At 44.8% G+C, this 21,918-nt stretch overlaps 2 protein-coding genes across 4 annotated transcripts in view; both read left to right on the top strand.

Moving 5' to 3' along the window:
- Rpl29 (ribosomal protein L29) overlaps positions 1–21,918 on the top strand; it is an 893,235-nt gene that overhangs the window by 75,881 nt on the left and 795,436 nt on the right. The gene's annotated exons all lie outside the window — the stretch shown is intronic.
- Pik3r4 (phosphoinositide-3-kinase, regulatory subunit 4) overlaps positions 14,337–21,918 on the top strand; it is a 48,667-nt gene continuing 41,085 nt past the window's right edge. The window contains exons 1-3 of one of the 2 annotated variants that reach the window (XM_006243801.5): positions 14,337–14,400; positions 15,545–16,318; positions 19,941–20,074. In XM_006243801.5, the coding sequence (XP_006243863.1) occupies positions 15,586–16,318; positions 19,941–20,074 (867 nt within the window). In that variant the 5' untranslated portion in view covers positions 14,337–14,400; positions 15,545–15,585. Of the gene's footprint in view, positions 14,759–15,544; positions 16,319–19,940; positions 20,075–21,918 lie in introns of both variants that reach the window. The other variant, NM_001401214.1, reaches the window with a different exon arrangement.

Consider the following 21,918-nt stretch of genomic DNA (forward strand, 5'->3'; position numbering starts at 1 on the left):
TCCCCACTAACAGTTTCCAGACTTCCCCAGTAACAGTTTCCAGACTTTCCCAGTAACAGTTTCCAGACTTCCCCAGCAACAGATACCAGCTGGGCACCCCAGGCCCCAGCAACGTTTCTGGAATGTCCCTAGAGATGGAGCAAGATAAAGGCCACCTACCCCGGGATTCCCATAATGTGCTTTCAAGCAGACCTCTGAGCTCACTTGGGGGTCTCTCTATCTTTGTAGATGTTAGACCCCAACATGCTAGACTTTCTGCAGAATAAACCACTCTTAGTGTTTACATACCATTCGAGTCTGGGGTACCGTTTTTCGGTGAATCATGGACTCTTACAACTTAAAAATACCATGCACTTTAGTCAGTATTTGTAAGTTTACTATTTGACCTACCAGGTAGATGGTCTTAGTAACACTGTTTTTGTTGTTGTTGTTGGTTTTCTTTTGGGGGGTACATTTTTATTAATTTATTTAATTATTTACTTTAAATTCCAATATCAGCCCTGCTCTCCTTCCAGTACCCCTCACATGGATCCTCCCCTCCCCTTCTCCTCTGAGAAGAGGAGCCCCGCATTGGATATCACCCCCCCCCAACACATCACGTCACTGCAGGACTAAGTACATCCTCTCCCACTGAGGCCAGACAAGGCGACCCTGTTACTGGAATGGGATCCACAGGTAACAGATTCAGGGACAACCCACACTCCATCTATTGAGGGAGCCACATGAAGACCAAGCTGTGTTTCTACTACATATGTGCAGGGGGCCTACCTGGGTCCAGACCATGGGTCCAAGGTTAGTTGACTCTGGTGGAGTCCCTGTCCTCTTCAGTTCCCTCAGTCCATTCCCAACTCTTCCACAGGACTCCCGGAGCTCCATCAAATGTTTGGGTGTGGTTCCCTGTATATGTTTCCATTGGCTGCTGGATGGAGCCTCTCAGAGGACACTTATGCTAGACTCAGGTCTGCAAGCATGACAGAGTATCATTAATTGTGTCAGGGATTGGTTCCCGCCCATTAAGTGGTTCTCATTTTGGGCCAGTCATGGTTTCTGCTCTATCTTTGGCCCTGCCTGTCTTGTAAGCAGGACACCTTCTGGGTTGATGGTTTTGTGAGTGGATTGCTGTCCTTACCCCTCCACTGGGAGTACTGCCCGACTACAGGAAGTAGTCACTTCAGGATCCATATCTCTCACTGCTAGGAGTTTCAGCTAGAGTTGCCCCCATAAACACCCTGAGGCCTCCCTCCACCACCACCTCATCTCAGTCAGGTCTCTGGCATGTCCTGGAGCTGCTCCCCTGCCCTACCACCATTTCTCTTCATTCTCCCCTGTTCTCCCTATACCTGTGCCTCCACCCACACCCACCCCCTTCTCCCCCTGCTCCATGGCTTTTTGGCTGCTTTACTACCCTAGCCTTGCTTCCTGGTCCTAGGTATAAAGGTAAGGATGAAGTTGATTCCCTGACAAAAGTTGTTACTTTTGACACAGAGGCCCCTTAACAGTTATATATTACATTATCAAAACACTGCTGCTCTCCGCTTTTAAAAAAGCTGTTGGAGCCATCTTGCAGAACTTGGCATTTTCCCATCCCCATACATGCTCTTCCTGTGGTAACTAACCCGCAGGGCTTGTGTATGCCTTGCAATCTATGATGCTATGTTATTCGTGCTTTCATCTGCCCTGGGGAGGCTTTCAACCGTGTGGCCCAGCATTTGTGTTACTGCTTTACCATCTAAGGAATGCCAAGGGCTTTTAAAGCGGCCAATGCTCCTACATCTAAGGTTTTTGAACATTCCCCATACTCTCTAAAAACAGGCTACTGTGGAAAGAGCCCATTAGGCTCTAAAGACTCAAATATTTGTTATGAAATGGAGATTAGAAATACTCATCTTCCTATCACATTTTGCAAAACAAAAGATAAGTTTCCTTTTCGGCTTCTTAATATAAAATTTACTCCATGCCTCTAGTAAGATAAAAAGACCTACTAACTGGATAATTAAAAGGACCAGATGGGGGCTGGGGATTTAGCTCAGTGGTAGAGTGCTTACCTAGGAAGCGCAAGGCCCTGGGTTCGGTCCCCTGCTCCGAAAAAAAGAACCAAAAAAAAAAAGGACCAGATGTTTCATTCCAGGAGAAGTTTGGTTTCTGTTTTCACAGGATGCTGCTTCACTGATGCCAGACCAACTGATTGTGCCAGGACCTCCCCTGTTGACATGGAGACAGCAGCTTCCACCCCTGCCCCTTCCTCCATGCCCACCTCAGCCATCAACATCTCCAGCTCTCCGCCTGTATCAGCTACCCCTGTGTTAAAGGAAGACAGTGAGGAGGTGACTTCCGATGCGCCCGAAGAACTGTAACCCTGTGCGGCGTCACCCTTTGCTATTTTATACCCAGAGGGTGTAGGGGATATAAAAATCGCTAAACATGGGTGTCCGTATAGCATTTCATATAAAAATGCTGTTTGACTGATTGCGTTAACTCCATCATGAGGCCTAATGTTTTTCTCGTTCTATGTTGGCCACTTTATGCTTTTCTACCTGTCACTCTTCCCCTCCCCCACAGGAGGATTTTGCTGTCCGTGTTTTGATATGGGTACCCAAAGCTCCCTCACAGCCCAACAGCTTTACTGATACACTTATCTTACATGATGAGCTTTCTGTCAGCCTCAACTGCCACCCTGATACAACGGGTACACACTGCTCGTCATGGAAATTCTTAAACTCAAAATATTTTTTGATGTTAATTACCCAAGAAAAAGAAAATAGAGGATGGACTGGGAGAGACCATGCTCCAGAAGAAGCTGTTCTCTATATGGGCTCCAAATTCAAAATATTGGGCTCCAAATTCAAAACATTAAGACTCACCTGAGCCCCTCCTGCCCTTCTAACTTTAATTGGATTCGTGTTATGTTTCTGTCTTTTATTGGTTCAAGAATATTTTGAGAACAGGTTCAGACCGTCTTGAGAGATGTATAAAATACTTTTCTCTTTCAGTTGATAAAGATACTCTTCATTCACGGTGGGTCAGTACCATCGGTCGTGTTAAATTGTAAGTTTGTTCCGCTGAGGACGTACTCAGTTCTCTTATTACTTCAATTAAAAACTTTGTTAGAGATAATTCCTTTAGGGGATTGCAATGATTGTTTTGCTTATTCCTGCTTCCAGTCATTCTCAGATATTTAGGAGCTGCTGTCCATTTGGCCCAGGGAAAAAATCCATACGCTTTATTTTAATAAGTTGAAAAGGGGATGTCTAGGGCCATGCAGGGGGAACGACAGATGGCTTTAGAACTCAGGGAACGCAGCAGCCCACAGGTTACCACAGCCACATGGGTGGGCCTCGGTGTGGCACGGCTCTGAGGACCCTGTGTTCCGGAGCCATGCTGTTCCGGAGTCCAGCTCTGCTTACTGCTCTCACTTCCCTCTTAATCTAAGAATCGTAGGAGAACTCTAAGGGGGCTTCCAGCCCCTCACTGGACACAATGACTGATGCCTGATCTCTTTCAGACATTGCTGCTGGAGCAGGTTATGATTCTGTCACCACCCTAGAGAAGAATATAGAGACACAGATTGTGAACGTTGGCCACCACCCTTAGAAAACATCTGGAAGAATAAAGTTGTTAGTGAGGTTGAGATGTTTTCACTATTGGCTTAGGGACAATCTGAAGTTCAGAAAGGCACACTCTTATTAGTTAAGCGGGGGGCCTTTATGGTCAGGGAACAAGAACAACAGCAGCACTGGCTGACGTGACTCTCACTGAGGCCGACTGGAGAGGATTGATTTCTTACACCGATGTTTCCCTCAGCTTCCTGATATGATTTAATAAGAACTGCTGATACACAGATGTGCATTTTGAGGATTTAAAGTAGACATGACTAATTTTTATTTAAAAGTTCAGATTTGTGATTCTTTTATGATCCTTACGAGATTAGTTTTAAAGATAAATAATAAAATACTTATTACTTCTTCCTTTGTAACTGCAAATTGCTGCCTGCCAGTAAGAGAAACTGGCTGAGGAAACTGCCTGGCTTGCTTACACATTGTTAATCTATAACAAGTTGCTTGGTTATGAATGTACATGGGTTTTTGAGAGTAATTTTCTTTACCTGTGCTGTGTAATGTTATTTCTTGTGTAGGTATTGGAAAATGTATTTTTAAAATAATCATTCACTAGAAGAAAACTAAAACGTAATCACATTATAAGTGTATCCTACTAAAAAGATTCTTCTGGGATACATAAGAGATGGAAGAAAGAATAAAAATGCTGTGGCTGGAACACTGTCTCTCCTATCAACTGTGTGTGTGTGTGTGTGTGTGTGTGTGTGTGTGTGTGTGTGTGTGTGTGTGTGAACATGTAAACGTTCTCTCTGTCCTTCTCCCAAGGAGTTAAAAGAGTTCATAGTTTTTCCACTGGCCACAGAGAGTGCCAGCCCCAGTAAATTAAGCTTTACTCTCTCAGAGAAAAGTCTGCTGAGTAACTTCCCTAGTCACTGACTGCCTTTGGCAGCAGCCCCTATAGATCCCGGTCAGTGTCTCTAAGCACCGACCCCTAATGGCTACCTGCCTCAGTTTACCCACCACGTGGATGCCAAAGCCAGCCATTGGCAGTCGAGGTCTCCCACTATTAATGTGTGGGGTTCAACGTGTGATTTAAGCTTTAGTAATGTTTCTTTTATGAATGTGGGTGCCCTTGCATTTGAGGCATAGATGTTCAGAATTGAGAAGTCCTCTTGATGGATTTTTTCCTTTGATGAGTATGAAGTGTTCTTCCCTGTCTCTTTTGATTAGTTTTGTTTGAAAGTCCGTTTTATTAGATATTAGAATGGCTACTCCAGCTTGTTTCTTGTGTCTGTTTGCTTGGAAAACCTCTTTGCAGCCTTTTACTCTGAGGTAATGTCTATCTTTGTTGCTAAGATATGTTTCTGGTACGAAGCAGAGTGATGGATCCTGTTTTCTCCATTCTGTAAGCCTGTGTCTCTTTATTGGGAAATTGAGTCCATTGATGTTGAAAGATATTAAAGACCAATGATTGTTAATTCCTATTATTTTGATATTGGGGATAGTAGCTTCTCTCTGTATGATTCTAGTCTTTTGGTTTTAATGGTGTGAAATTATTTATTTCTTGTGTTTTTTTAAAAGTGTAGTTAGCTTCATTGGATTACAGTTTTCTTTCTAGTGTTCTCTGTAGGGCTGGGTTCATTGAAAGGTATGGTTTAAATATGGTTTTGTTGGAATGGAATATCTTGATTTCTCTATCTATGATGATTGAAAGTTCTTCAAGGTATAATAGTCTGGGCTGACATCTGTGGTCTCTTAGGGTCTGCAAGACATCTGCCCAGACCCTTCTAGCTTTTAGAGTCTCTGTGGAGAAGTCAGGTGTTATTCTGATGGGTCTGCCTGCACACCCAGGTAACATAATACTTGGCCTTTTTCTCTTGCAGTTTTAATGTTCTTTCTCTGTCTGTATGTTTAGTGTTTTTATTCTTAGGTGGCGAGAGGATTTCCTTTTCTCGTCCAATATATTTGGAGTTCCATAAGCTTCTTACACACATTTATAGGCATCTCATTTCTTAGGTTACAGAAATCTTTTATGGTTTTGTTGAAGATGTTTTCTAGGCCTTTCAGTTGAGAATCTTCTTCTATTCTTATTCTTTTTTTTTTAGTTTATTTTATGTATGAGTACACTGTAGCTGTCTTCAGTCACACCAGAAGAGGGCATCAGATCTCATTACAGATGGCTGTGAGCCACCATGTGGTTGCTGGGAATTGAACTAAGGACCTCGGGAAGAGCAGACAGTGCTTTTTTTTTTTTTTTTTTTTTTTTGGTTCTTTTTTTCGGAGCTGGGGACCGAACCCAGGGCCTTGCGCTTCTTAGGTAAGCGCTCTACCACTGAGCTAAATCCCCAGCCCCCTTCCTGTATCTCTTTATGTTCATTCCTTTCCTCTTTAAATAGGACCTTTATCTGCTGGAGTGTATTTTCCTGTATTTCCCTAAGGGATTTATCCATTTCCCTTTTAAAGGCCTCTATCATCTTTACAAGATTGGATTTAAGGTCATTTTCTTATGTTTCATGTGTACGGGGCTTGCTACAGCAGGAGAGCCGGGCTCTGGTGGCGCCATGTTGCCCTGGCTCTTGTTGACTGTGTTCTTACACTGACCTTTAGCCATCTGGTGTTGGCTGGATGGTCCTGATGCCAGCAGAAGGCGGGAGTGGGGGGTTGTGGGTCAGACAGCTGTGGGGACCTGACTCTGTTGACTGTGTTTCAGGCACACACGACTGGCAAGTGATTGGTGGGGCAGTGTTCCAACCTGGTTGTTCTTGGGACTTGGTAGTAAAGCCAAGTAGATATAGGACGCATGAGCCCAGAGACCAGGCAAAGGTATGTATGAAAAAATTAGGATGGGCCTAGCATGGTGGCCCCCAAGAGTTCAAGGGTAGCCTGGACTACCTATGAACTCTATGATGTGTAGAAGTTTCATTGTATTCTGGAAGGAGGGTGGGGGCTCATGAGACTCATGAAGTAAGCAAATCTTACAAGTCTCAGAAAGCTAAAACTTAGCAGATTCACAAGTCGCATCCCCTAGCGAACAGTGAGCGATTTCTGGGGAAGCTGCTTGCAAGTTATGCAGAAAGCAGCAGACTCAGCTTTCTGAGTCATCGCCCCTGATGCTGTAGGCTTTGCAGGGACACAGTTTGCCTTGAGTCAACCAAGTTCTTGTAACCCCCCCCCCCACACACACACACACCTACACTTCTGCAGGAAAGCCCAGTAAGCTCGCTGGTTCATTAGGTTAGCAGTGGATGAAATAATTTTCCTGGTGTGCTGTAGGCACCCTGTCCTGGGGGATGGGAGACTCATTTGCAACTTCCCAGGGAACACTACCTAACACACCCTGTCTTTAAAAGGAACAACAGCAAAAAAATTGAAAGAAAACATAAGCAACATAAGGTAGCAGGACTGGTGTCCTGGTAACATTCAACATCACGGAACTGCAGCAGTCAACTAAGGAGGAAGATGGGGATCAAGAGCCAGAGAGACCATGGTTCAGCCCTTAGAGGCTCGGCTCACAACCAAATGTCAAGCGAGGTAGTAGTACTTATAAAACCAGACCGAGGTGCTGTAAGTGAGTTAACCGAGTCGATCCTAAGTGGTGGGCATCTTAACTGCCAAACGGCTTGCCTGCAGAATGCCATAGAAAAATGTTATCCATGCTGTTTTACATGATAATAATGACCCTCCCCCTCTGGGTTGAACTTGGGGCTTTGATTAACACTAGGTATGCTGCACCCCTCAGCTGAGCAAGAACGCCGGCTCTTTTAGATTTTCATTTTGAGAGAGGCTCTCACTAAGCTTCCCAGCTGGCCTTTGCTATACAGTCCAACATCCCCCGAGCTTGCAATTTTCCCACCTCAGTCTCTGGGTAGCTGGGATTAAAGCATGTACTTCCACAGCTGGCTATTAACTCATGCCTTTTACAACAGATCCGAAGAAAGAAACTCGCACCACGAACTGGTCTAAGAAGAAACTTTCCACACTGACTAGTTTATGTCCCTTTGATAGACTACGAGACCCATGTAATCCACAAATTTACCAGTTGGGATTAGCAGCTGTAATTTCAAAGATAAACTGAAAATTTAGTGGCAGTTCAACTCGCTAATCCCAAGTGTGATTTCTCTGCTTTAAAAAGAACGACAGTTATATTGTTTCTATCTTTATCTTGTTCGGGGTTAATTTTGTGATGCCCTTTCTAACGCACGGAAGGGGAGACCTGGTGGGGGAGGGACAGAGGTGGAAATGGTGGAAGCGAGGACAAGGAAATGCATGAGTGTGTATTCCAGGCCCACGTCCCTGCCATTGTTGGATTCCGCCACCATCCCTGTCAATCCTGTCGTGGTCAGTATGCGCCTGTCGTGGTCAGTATGCGAGCGTGTGAATTCAGCATACAAACAACCTCCTTAAAAGTCTGACATTCCATCTCCTTTCTGGTATAATTTGTTTTGTTTTTCTTTTTACGTTGACCGTGAATCTCACTCTGTAGACTAGGCTGGCCCCGAACTCGGAGGGAAGCACATCTCACTTGGGAGACAGCACATTTCAAATACACCTAATTAAACATGGCGGGTGGCCCGAGAGGTTTAGGGGTTTAAATAAACTCAGGTTAGATATTCTTGGCAAGAATGTTTCAGGAGAGATAGCACACTTCCCCCTTGCACTAGGTCGGGAGCCCCCATAATATTTATGTACCATTCTAAGCAATGTCGTTCGGTCTCCTAGATAGATATTTGGTAAATTTTCTACTATAAAACAGTTTCCCCATCCCATCCTTCGAGACCTAAAAAGTAATCTTTATTTCCGTGGTACCAGGGACAATCCTTGTGGGAGCCGGTTATTATGTCACAGGTTACAAGCTAGTAATGGCACCATGACAGTTAACATGTGGGATTTACAACAGAAATTAGTTTTTTAAAAAACGTCCTTTCTCTTAGTATTCAGAGAGCAGGGGATCCGCTCGGACATTTCCCAGAGTGGGATGAGCCCTGGTGGGGTAGGCGGGCAGGAAGAGCTAGGAGCGGCTAGAGATGGATCAGATATTGTACTCGGGGAGGTAGGGCTTCCTGCTGAAGACAATCAATTCCAAGACTTCAGATGTGTGACTTAATCATTGCGTAAAAATCCTGCACAGACTTGCCTATTTAACAGACAGGGTTTTGTTTTGTTTTTGTTTTTGTTTTTTCCAAGCTGTAATTCACAAACAGAGGCTCCTGCCACCTCGCTGTACCTCATCGAGGGGGCTTTGACGGTCACTGCATCTTAGCTGAAGGGGAAAAGGAAAGTGGAGACCATTCACCCCTTAATGACATTAACCTCAAAGCGAAACATATCATTTCTACTTGAACTTCATGTAATAAAAACAAAACAACACAAGTTAAATAGGTCCTCCTAGAAGCAAAAGATGGTCCTTAATGAACAGCAACTCTCAGGGCGGAAAAAAAATCTCTTTTCTACACAAGAGAACATTCGGGGCTTGTTGCTTCGAGGAATATGTGTGGCTACTGGCTAGAGAACGGACCCGTGCTTGCTGGCTCTTTTAAATTTTATTCATAAATGTCGTACAGGATTATCCTTGGAGTCCAATTGCCACCATTTTCAGGAGTTCTGGACTTGTGAAGGAGGAAAAAAGAAGATCATCGCAGCGGGGCCTGTTGTCTGTCAATGTTCCCTCATGGAAGGAAGGGGCAGGGTGGGCCATGGGACCCTCACCTGAGTGTTTACCTGGCCTTCCCAACCCTTATTGCATAGTGTATATACTGGGAGGGGGCTGAAGGATGCAGGTAGGGAAAGATAAGAGCAGGGTTCCAACTATACTGTGTGGGGAAGCCGACATCCCTGCAGGATGCAGGTCTTACACTGTAGCTATTCTAAGGTCACCTCCTGTAGGTGACCCCTCACCCACGGCTTTCTAAATAAGCCTAATAAACTCACTGGCCCCCTGTGGGGAACTTTGGCAGAATCGAACCTCAGTTTGGCATTAAGACCTTAGGAAGAGGGGTAGACACTGTTCATACCTCTCCCAGGAAAGGAGTCTTTAGCAACAATTTAGCAAAATTGTAACATGCAACTTTAATTTTTAATTCTTTTCGAAACACCACTAAACGAATTACCTGCATCAGGACAAATTTATTGAGGTATTTTTGTACTTTTTAGAAAGATGTTTAAAGCATCTACATACATGGTGTAAGTTAGAAATCTACATACAGAGTTAAACTCTTCCCTGGTAATGGGTGTGCTTGTAATACTTTCTATAGGTATGGCAGATGCCCCTAGTCCCAGAATTCACACTTTTATCCTTAGTGGTCACAAACCCGATGAAAATAATACAACAATTCGTCTTTTAAATGTCAGATGCATAGGTGTTGAAGAGGCCTTGAACAAGAACACAGCAGGTCTAGAGGGATAGGATACCTTATGCAAACAATGACCTCCACATCCAGTGATTTCAAAGGTGGGAAATGCTGAGAAAGTGCACGGCCCCTAAGAGGGGTGCGGCCACTATTCTTGGTTGTCAACTTGGCTGTACCTGGAACTGACTAAACCCCCATAATGACTGGGCGTATTTGGGGGGGGGGAAGCAGGAAGATCCACTTCTAATCCAGATCTTTTGAGGTGAGAAGACCCACCTCTAACCTGGGTCAAGTCTTCTGCTGGTAGCTTATATAAAGGAAACAGAAGAAGGAGGCCTCTCTCTTTGACTGCGTGGTCTCAATGTCTCTAGCAAGTCTATTCCTTCACTGGCATTACAACCTACTTCTTCAGGATTCTGGTGTATGTGGAAGAGGAACTGAGGCGTCCAGCCTTGTGGAATGACCATCTCCTGGATTCTTGGAACTTCCATTGCTAGAGAGTCAGGATTGGACCAACCGGACCACAGCCTGTAAGCCATTCTAATACCCCCCTTTACGTGTGTGTGTGTGTGTGTGTGTGTGTGTGTGTGTGTGTGTATTGAGAATCACACTCACCCCCTCTTCCCCTCTCCCAGAGCCACCTCTCTCTCTATACCCCACTCCCAACTTCACACCCCTTTTTTCTTCTTTTGTAACCCACGGAGTCCAATCTGTGCTGCCAGTATGGTTTTTCCTAGTACTGTTTCTCTGTTGGAGAGGCGTATAAAGCATTTACACACGATATGCATGAGTCAGAAATGTAGTTGCGATGTTAAAATATCTTCTGGCTTCCCACATAAGCATGAGCAACAGTCAGGGTTGGAGGGGGCACATACTTAAAAAAAAATGGACTCTCCCTCCCCCAGAAGCCATCAGCTGCCCATAAGGTGAAGCTCAGAACGAAGATGCACTTCTAGAATACTACAAACATCGGTGTCTTATGAGTCTACTCCTGTGGGTTATTTTTAGACAGGATCTCACAAGGGAGCGCTGGCTGGGTTAGAACTCACAGAGATCCACTGCCCTGTGCTGGGATTAAAGGCTTGGGCCACCACACCCAGCACTATAGTTATATATTTTAAAAGATTACTCTAGGACTAATCTTATCCGTAGTAAAGCCTTGCATAATCCTCAAACTACTGAAAACTAAATAGTAATTTAATACGTAAGAAGGTTCAGAAGACCAAAATATACACAGGTAGTTGGTATATGGTAACTATATCGTATGACGTAAGAAAGGAGGATGGATCACTGCTGGAGTTTTTGGGTAACCTAGACAACCTCTCCTCTTCCCCATTGGAGGTATACTTCAGTAATTTAAGGAAGCAAAAGGAAACCATAAAAGATTTAGAGAAATCATGAGAAACATAAAAATAATATTGGCTGGCGGAAGCCTTCCCTATGGAGGTGCCGAAATTTAAACACAGAGTGATGGGCTTTTCACTTTCACCCCGTTACATTAGCATAGCTTAGCACAGTCTCACCGGGAGCAAGTGATAATGGGGGAGGGGGTGTTCAAGGAAGAGAGATGGGGGAGAGGATTTTGGGGGAGAGGTGCAGGGAACCATGGAGTTGGCCCGGCCTAGCTACTTCAAGAGGCATGAGTCTTAGATTTATCAGGTTAGTGTCCACAGCTCTTGGGGACCAGTGTGCCTTTCAGTTTCTGAGGTCAAGGAAGCTTAGCAGCTTGACAAGACAAGTTGGTCTTAGACCTTAATCTTGAGTACCCTGTACAGCTTGTAAACATCATTGTATCCTGGCAACAACAACTGTATTGATCCTGGCAATTGCAACAATATTCTGTTTCTGATAAAGCTATAAGAACTCTGACTGCTCTCAATAAAATCGCTACAGGCCTTGAGTGTTGCTGTGGACCCTGGTTTCATTCCTTCTGTGACCTTGGCCCATCAGGAAGGTATCAAGGATGACCTAACAACTTCCAGATTTATGGTTTGAGGAACCTAGTCAGCCATTGTGCTGTTTACTGTGATAAAGAGGATGATTTAAAGAAAAAATCAGCTTTGGATTAAAACCTTTTGTGTTTCTTGAATACGTAAAGAACTCTTTTTTATTTTTGAGATGGGGCATCGTGTATGTAGCCCAGGCCAAGGCTTATCTGGAACTTCTGATTCAAGCATATGTGCCTCTGAGCACTGAGGTTACAGTCACAAGCCACCATGCCTGGTCCCATATAAAGAATGCTTAAAATTTAAAATGTCTGGGGCTGGAGAGATGACTCAAGGTTGTCATTGATATTTGGTTTTGATTTTTTGAGACAGGCTTTCTCTGTGTAGCCCTGGTTGGCCTGGAATTCGCTCTATAGACCAGGCTGGCCTTGAAACTCACAGAGATCCACCCGCCTCTGCCTCCCAAGTGTGAGATTAAAGGCCTGCACCACTGTGAACATCTGGCTCAGAGGTTTATAGTACTTGTTCTTGCACAGGACCCGGGGTTGAGTCCCAACACCCATGTGGTGGCTAATACTCATTCTAACGTGTAATTCCAGTTCCAAGGACGCTGGTGCCTTCTTCTGACCTCCACAGGCACTGGCATGAAGGTGGTGCATATAAACACACGAAGCCAAAACATCCATACATATAAACCTGAAAACGTTTTAAAAACGTTTTAAAAGAAGTGAAGTTAATTAAATACAAAGTATTTACGATTTTATTCTGAGACTCCAGGGGGTGGCACTTAAGGTCCCAAGCATGCAAGGCAATCAAACAGGAAACTACATTTAAGACTTTGACAAAGGATTTAAATAGTCACCTTCCCAGGGAGGAGAAACAGATGGGCAACAGGTCCAGGAAGAGATGGGAAACATCATTAATCCTTGGGGAACTGCGAATCAAACCAAAAGGAGATGTCACTTTGTTCCTACTAAGATGGTCTATTAATGGAAAATGGATGACGTCATTGCCAGAAAGGACACAGAAGAATCAGGAGCCCCGTATTGTGCTGGTGGGGATGTAAGGATGGGTACTCTGTGGAAAAGAAGTTGGCAGTTTCTCAAAACGTTAAACTCAGGGCTCTGATATGAATACACATGTCATCTCCTTGGCATTTGTATTTGAAACACACCACAGTGTAAAGACTTACACACACATGTTCCTACAAGCTTTATTCCTGATAACCAAGAAGCAGACACAAATCCCATTTGCTGACAGACCAGATGACACAATGTAGCATTTCCACACAAGGGAATGCTTGGTAAGGAAAAGAAATGGAGCACCAAAAACCACAGCCATGATGACCTTCAACATTTGGCAAATGCAAAGAAATCAGACTATATGTTTTATTCTTCCTATTTGAAATGTCCAGAATAGGCAACGTCTTACAGAAACACAATGAAATGATTGCCTATTGCTGGGAGGCAAAGTGGCAGGGAGGGAGGGAGGGAAGGAAGGAGGGAGAAATGACAAGGGACTGCTCACAGCTTCAGGCTTTTCTTTGGTGAAACAGTCTGAAATGCAGAATACAACCTTGCCTTTAAAAATAAAGTGAATAAAAAATTAAAACCAGTTCATCTTGACACTTTGAAAAAATGTTTTTGACTTGATTTTTAAGAAAATCTTATACATGTATAATGTGATTACTGTCATCCCCCACTCCTAATAACCGATACTTTCTTTTTTTTAAATTTTTTTTTCGGAGCTGGGGACCGAACCCAGGGCCTTGCGCTTGCTAGGCAAGCGCTCTACCACTGAGCTAAATCCGCAACCCCTTAACCGATACTTTCAAACCTGTCTTTTTTTTTTTTTTTTTCTCAAGACCCACCAAGTTTAGGCAGTGAGTTTGGGACTATGGATTGGAGCCTGGTAGGCACTCAGTAGGGACTCAATTGAAGAAAGTGAGTGTTTCTCTCCTAGAATACATTAGAAGCCAAGAGTTTAGAGTGGTAGGGTGCATATCCTTCCCCAATAGCAGTTACTCCTGCTGTGAGGTCATGACTGGTTTGGCTCAGCCATACCCAGATAACTTGGGTGTGTATATACAAAATATGCACGCAGACAAACATACATGCATGCATACATACATACATACATACATTTTTGTGGAGAGAGGATCTCTCTTTATAGATAGGCTAGCCTCTAACAGAGAGCCACTGTCTCTATCTTCTGAGTAATGAGATTAAAGATTCCTGTCACCCCAATTGTGCACTTTTTAAACCGACGAACTTTATGATACATAAATTCTCACTCAATAAAGTTGCAATCCAACTTGTTTGGGGAACTAGGTTTTCTAAGTACGTGGGTAAGTTTTTTTAGAGCCAGCGGCCCCGGAGTCTAGTGAAGGAAAGCACCTTCAGCTTAGGGCAGTGAGGTCACGCCTCCTTCCCTTGTCTCCTAGCAACCGGCTTCCTACTGAACGCTTCCTCAAGTCTCCCTCCGTCACTTCCGTTCTCAACAGGAAGTGAAGTCAACCCAGCGGCTTTCCCGGGAGTTCAGCGTTCGCCGCAGGTGAAGTAGTCTTCCTGGACGGGTGCTGGCACTGTCCCCCGTCCAGGGCTGGCGCAAAGGCCCGGGGATCCGGGGACTCGAACACGCGCGGGCCCAGGGCGGCAGGGGAGGAGCCTCAGGCGAGGCTGCTGGTTGTCCGGAGTCCCGAGTATGCTTGCTCTCCCAGTTGTTCACCCCCAGCTCTAGATTTCGGACATTTCTGCGCTCCTCCCCCAACGACCCCAGGTCCTCTGTCTGAAAGGAAGACCCCTCACAGAAAACACTCTCCTCGCCGACTTCTGTTCACGCCCAAGCCCCTCAGCTCTGCCAAGACCTCCCTGGGATCTTTCAGCGACTTTTGAGTTGCCAGAGGCCTGGGGTAAATGTTTCCCTGAGTGCTAAACTGTGCGGTAGGGAGATAGTTCCTGCAAAATACGGGGTTAGGTAACTTGGGGCAGTGTGCATTTTGCCTTACTTTTCTTGAATGTCTCTGGCGGGGTTTCTTGTTGCAAACTGGGGGAGTTTGCCTTGGTTTCGGAGGAGGGAGACATCACCGCAAGGCGGCTGGAGGGGCCCAGTTGATGCTCATTTTATAGATCTGTCTGACCCAGGAATTAAATGACCCGTTTGTGTCATGTGATTCTTTCATTTAAGCGTTTAATGTGTTTCTTACCTGCAACTAAAATGTAGTTTTCTCGGGCAAGGACTGAGTCATCCGGTACCTTTGCGACTTCCAAAGTGTCAAACACTACTGAACAGTCAGGGTAAAGGTGCAGCCAGACTTTAAAATCTGAACATCAGTGAATACATGTTTCAACATTTTAGCTTAATGTTTAAGAGATCACGTTGGAATGGTGGGATCTCAGCACTTGGGAGGTGGAGGATAAAGGATCTGGAGTTCCAACCCCCTCCTGGGCTACACAAGACCTTATCTTAAAAACAAAAATTAAAACGTTGAAGGCATGCATATATTTAAACATGATTTAGTTACTGGAAAGGATGGCGTGAAGTAGCACCATCTTTTTAGATAAAAGTAATAAAACCTATTTAGGTAAATTTTTCTGAATTTACTTAGTAAATAATGATGCAACTGTCTTTTAGGAAAAGGCCAAATCATGGCAATTTCACTGTTTGTTTCTCTCCCTCTTCCCATCCTTTTATATAGGTATTGTGTGTTAACCTGCCAACCCAGGGGTGCCCATCATTATGGGAAACCAACTAGCTGGTATTGCTCCTTCCCAGATCCTGTCCGTAGAGAGCTACTTCTCAGACATCCATGACTTTGAATATGATAAGAGTCTGGGAAGTACTCGGTTTTTTAAAGTTGCTCGAGCGAAGCACCGGGAGGGCCTGGTGGTTGTGAAGGTCTTTGCAATCCAGGATCCCACGTTGCCTTTAACTAGTTATAAACAGGAGCTGGAGGAACTGAAAATCAGGCTCCATTCGGCCCAGAACTGCTTACCTTTCCAGAAAGCAGCAGAAAAAGCATCGGAGAAAGCGGCCATGCTGTTCAGGCAGTACGTGAGGGACAACCTCTACGACCGTATCAGTACCCGTCCCTTCTTAAATAACATCGAGAAGCGCTGGATCGCCTTCCAGATCCTGACAGCTGTGGACCAAGCACACAAGTCTGGAGTCCGCCACGGTGACATCAAGACAGAGAACGTGATGGTCACCAGTTGGAACTGGGTTCTCCTCACTGATTTTGCCAGTTTTAAGCCCACTTATCTTCCAGAGGACAACCCAGCAGATTTCAACTATTTCTTTGACACCTCGAGGAGGAGGACTTGCTACATCGCCCCTGAGCGTTTCGTGGATGGCGGTATGTTCGCCACCGAGTTAGAATACATGAGAGATCCCTCAACTCCTCTTGTCGACCTAAATAGCAATCAGAGAACACGGGGAGAGTTGAAGAGGGCCATGGACATCTTTTCAGCAGGTATGTGAGTCAGTCACTGACAAACAGAAATGTAGCTTTTTGTAAATTGACCGATTTTCAAAGGTTTCTTGCTGTACCCTCTTAAGACTGTTTCAGACAGATACATGATTTCCTCATTGGACTTGCTTCAGTGATGAGGAGATGCAAAATACTTCTCATTCATTTAAACAAATGAGAACATATACTTCGCAGTGCTGGTGGCACGCAAGGATGCTACGTGTCAGGTTTAAGAGAGAAAAAGTCTGTTTCACCTTGTGTTTGCTACGGTGGTGATCAGCCTAAGTCACTTTCACCTTGTGTTTGCTACGGTGGTGATCAGCCTAAGTCACTGTTATAGAAGCACATAGTTAAATAAGCCTCTGGGAGTGATAGGTGGAGAGGCAGTGTCAGAAAAGGCCTCCCCTAGAGAGGTGGTGTTCAAACTGAGGCCTACAGCGGGACTGGCGTTAGCTGTGGTGTATTTGTGATTGTGTGTGTGTGTGTGTGTGTGTGTGTGTGTGTGTGTGTGTGTGTGTGGTAGTTTGTTTCAGGCCGTGTGTGATGCTCCTATGAGGCGTCTTTTTAATATTGGTATTTATAGCTGTGCATTTACTCAAAATGCTTGTCGGATCCCACAGAGATTTGTTTGTGTCTGTTCATAGTGTGTGCGTGTGTTTGTGTGTATTTGTGTATATATGTGTGCACAGTGAACAGAACCCAAGGAACTACACCCAGTGTTGTCTCTGGCCTCCACACTGGTAAGTTCCCTGTCCACTCTTAATTATTTTGAGGCAGGGTCTCTCACTGGGCCGGGCGCTTACCTTGTAGACTTTGCTGGTCAGTGAACCCCAGAGATCATCCTAGCTCTGTCTTCAGCTCTGGAATTAGAAGCATGTACCATCCCACCCAGCTTTTTGATGTGGGTTCTGGGGTTTTAATTCAGGGCCTGGTTGTTGCAAAGCAAGCATTTTTCTGACTGAGCAGGTCCCCTGGCCCATAAAGGTTTTTGTTGTTTTGTTTTGTTTTTGTAAGCAGTTTTTAGACTGTTTTTGACACTCACCAGATGTAGCTCTTTGAACTTGGTAACAAGACCGCAGAGAAGCACAGGAGTCCTCATTACATTTTCTGGGCAAACGCACACAGCTGTGCTATGGAACTGCCCTTATCCCTTTGGCCCAGGAGGCTCTGCTGGAGTGCTTTATGGCCTGCTTGGGGATTCCTCCAAGTGCCTGAGGGCACAGTTCTTGAAGCCCACTCCAGAGTGTTGACAGGGGATGTTGGGGTCACCACTTTGCTGATGGCAGAAAATGGCTTTTTCTTTTCTTGCTACTCATGTTTGCAGGAGCCAATCTGCGAGGCCTAGGTCAAAAGGGCCCCTATAAGGTTTTTTATGCCGTGTGTGTGTGTGTGTGTGTGTGTGTGTGTGTGTGTGTGTGTGTGTGTGTGTGTGAGAGAGAGAGAGAGAGAGAGAGAGAGAGAGAGAGAGATTTCCCTTTGCTTTTCCTCTCAGCACTGGGAAGAGACCACAGGCTCTCACCTAGCAGTCAGGCACTGCATCCCTGAGCTACATCACAGCCCTTGCTATGTTGTCCTGGCTGATCTTTACCTTGGAGCCACAGGAATGAACAGCATTCTCTCTTTTCCCAGGGTCCCTGGCCCCATTAATTATTTAGGAGACACCTTGCCTACTTTTCTGTTGCTGGGATAGAGCACCATGACCAAGTCGATTTTAAAAAGACATGTTTAATTTGGCCTTCAGTTCAGAGGGTAGAGTATGCATGCAGACCTCTGTGTGTTGGTTCCTCATCTTCTGAAGCTACCTGGATTCTGGCAGAGGGGTTTCCCTAAGGATGTTAATTCTGATTACTTCCCAGAGGCCTCACCCCTGACACCATTGTCAGATTAAGTTTTTCCATTATATCTCCCAGTGGGGATCAAATTCAACACAGGAAGCCTTGGCGTACACTGGAATTTTGTCTAACCCATAGTGTTGAGAGTCATTCTGTGGCTTAACTGAGGTCCTGTCTAGATAGTGCGGATTCTGTAGGCTCCTGAGAATTCTGCTGTCATAGGTAAGATGCTGCCATACTGATACTTGTTAGATCCGGTTGGTTTATAGTGTTGCTGAGAACTTCCATTTCTTGCTTACATATGATGGGTTAAATATTTTATATTACACTTAATTTATTTATTTTGACATTACACACACACACACACACACACACACATACACACACACACACACACACAGTGGAAGAGAGCCTGTGAGGGAGTGTGCAAACAAGCACATAACCTTGGTATGTGCTTGGAGGTCAGAGGACAGCTTTCAGGAATGGGTTCTCTCCTTCCAGCCTGTGCGACTTGGAGACAAGTGCCTTTCCCCTCTGATGCATCTTACTGGCCTCAGCACTTGATTTTTTTTTCTTTCCCTTAAAAATAGCTGTTATTTGAAGTCCTTTATTTTGAAACTCACATTGTATAACTAGAAATTAACACATTTATTAAACGCTTATTCTGTATCAGAATTGCCGTAGTTGATAGGGACTTTCCAGTGCACAAAACGGGGAGGGGGAGGGGGGAAGGACACGGAGTTTGCATCTAGTGAGGACAGAGATAATGAACAGGCAGCCTAAGCTACGTGGCCCACCAGCTGGTACTGTGCAGGAAGTGGCCGTGAGGGAAAAGGATGAGCTGAGCTTCAGTGGCTCTTGAAGTCTCGTCTTGTTTGGTTTTTTCTGAGACAGGGTCTCTGTGTAGTCCTAGCTGTCTTGGAAGCTCAGTCTATAGATCAGGCTGGCCTCGAACTCACAGAGATGCACCTGCCGGTGCCGCCTTCCAACTACCGGGATTAAGGACGTGTACCGACTGCCATGCCCAGTGGCTCTGCCAGTTTTAAATAGGTAATTAAAGGATTTCCTGCTGGTTGGCAAAGACCTGACTAGTATTCACGAGTACTTAGGGTGGGTATTCTCAGCAGAGGGCCATCAGGTAAAAGGCTAAAAAGTAATTATTTAAGGATCTCTATGAGACTTGGTAAGTGTGAGTCATAGAGTAACTCAGTAAAATTGCTTTGTATGAAAAAATTGTCCTGCGTTTTTGGAAATGTAGGTACTTAAACATTCCTGGCTGAAGACTATGTTAGTGCAAACAGTTGAATTGTTTTCCCTTTTTTTTCCTAGTTTACTCCCACATTTTTTAGCACTTGATTTATGTTTGTAATACTCAACACTGCAAATGAGATTTGTTCACTGGTTATGTTCTGTCTTCTTAGAAGGGGTGCTTGGCTGAGGCGATTTTACCGCTTTGTATTAGTAGCGCCTGTCACTGGTGGCACCTACTGCTTGTTTAGTGATGGGCAGATGCTGGTTAGCAGTTCTGAACGTGATGCTACAGTTTGTACCATAGGCTTTCTTAGGAGTGTTAAGCTCCTTGTTTGTGTGTGTGCATTTGAAGAAAGAGAGAGAGGGATGATTGGCTTCATACCCCTCCCTGCCGATCAAGCACTTGGACCTCTACATTGTAGAACACAGTAAAATTCAGTTGATTGGGGTTTTGCACTCTGAGTATTCTGATTTTTCTGAATTCTAATAAGCACTGACCATCTCTTCATCTCCCTCTAATGGAATTGTGTCTGATTTTCCAGGTTGCGTGATAGCCGAGCTCTTCACGGAAGGCGTGCCGTTGTTCGATCTCTCACAACTGTTGGCATACAGAAATGGACATTTTTTCCCTGAGCAAGTGCTAAATAAAATCGAAGATCGCAGTATCAGAGAATTGGTAACTATGCTACAAATATGGGCCATACAGTTTGAATTGACCGTCCTAGCTGGTCTGAACTCAATCTATTATCTCACTCAGGGCAGCCTCCTGCCTCAGCCTTCTGAGCGCTGGGACAATAGGCAAGACATCCTCCTCCACAACAGAGTCGGAATAAGACCTATCATTTACTGATACGCACACTTCTGATGCCTCATAGAAAGATGCATTATTTATTCCCTCTTAGGCATAAAGCATCACAAAAGAAAAAGCAGAAAGACAAATTTGTTATCCATTGCCCTATGATAACTCTCTGCTTCGGGCAGATTTGGAAGTGAGAGGCAGTCCTAGAGAACTTGTTCATGAGGAATGAAGAAGACAGGCATCTGAGGTGGAGAGAGGGAGTCATCAGTGTTAGCAGAGCCCAGTAACGGGCGTTTTCTCCTGGAGGCAGATGTGGGCTGTTCTGGAAGGGAGCTGCAGGGTCACATGGTTATGGTAGCACAGGGCTGCGGAGTTGTGGGTGAGGCCATCTGATGGGATGTCTGTATCACTGTGAGGACATCTTTTACAAGTGACTGACACTGTGAGAGTGACTCTGGGTCGTGTCTGCAGTATTCTGTGTGGGGGAAATAAATACACAGTCTGTTTCCTCTTGGACCTGGCAGCTACTGCTAGGCCTGGTGACGTAGGTCTGCAATCCCAGCTACTTAGGAGAGTAAGGAAAAGGGGACTTCAAATTCAAGGCCTGCCTGAGGGCACAGGGGTACAGACTGTTCAGGGCCAGTTCAGTGAACTTAGCAAATCCCTATCTCTAAATGAAACAAACCTTCGAGGTGCTGGGCTAGCTCAGGGGTCAGCACTGGTGTGGTGAATGAGGAGGTTGAAGCAGGGAATGTGTGAGTTCCAGCCAGCCTGGCCTACATAACAAGACTGTCTGAGGAACAGAGTAAGAAGGGCAGCGCTAGAAACCAGATGCTGGGTCGTGTCTGCAGTATTCTGTGTGGGGGAAATAAATATAGCTGTGGTAAGGGGCACACCTGCTCCTCCTCAGAGCCGACACTTGTCTGTCACTTTAGCTGAGCAGCTCCGTGTCTTCAGACCTACATTTTCTTGATTGGAAAGTCAATTTGTTTATTAATCTTCAAGGCATTAATGCAAATGTAAAAGTAATTCTTAGATCATTTTTCTATGTAGTACACTTGATTCCTCTAAATTCAGTGCTAAATTCTAGTTTAGAGTCCAAAAGAAAGCCAAACTTGCAGATATATTTTTATGATATTTTATGTATTTGACTATTAGAACATTGAACCACTGAACTGGTTATATATATATAAAATTTATGTCCTTATATCAGGTATATATTTCTTTCTTTTTTTTTTTTTTATCTTTATAACTTGAGTGTTTCTTATTTACATTTCGATTGTTATTCCTCTTCCTGATCCCCTTCCCAGTTTCTGGACCAGCATCCCCCTAACCTCTCCCCCTCCCCTTCTATAGGGGCTTCCCCTCCCCATCCTCTCCCCATTACCACTCTCCCTCCAACAATCTTGTTCACTAGGTGTTCATTCTTGGCAGGACCCAGGGCTTCCCCTTCCACTGGTGCTCTTACTAGGCTATTCATTGCTACCTATGAGGTCAGAGTCCAGGGTCAGTCCATGTATAGTCTTTGGGTAGTGGCTTAGTCCCTGGAAGCTCTGGTTGCTTGGCATTGTTGTTCATATGGGGTCTCAAGCCCCTTCAAGCTCTTCCAGTCCTTTCTCTGATTCCTTCAATGAGGGTCCCATTCTCAGTTCAGTGGTTTGCTGCTGGCATTTGCCTATGTATTTGCTGTATTCTGGGTGTGTCTCTCAGGAAAGACCTAC

This window comes from Rattus norvegicus, chromosome 8, assembly GCF_036323735.1.
Source record: "Rattus norvegicus strain BN/NHsdMcwi chromosome 8, GRCr8, whole genome shotgun sequence".
Lineage (NCBI taxonomy): Eukaryota > Metazoa > Chordata > Mammalia > Rodentia > Muridae > Rattus > Rattus norvegicus.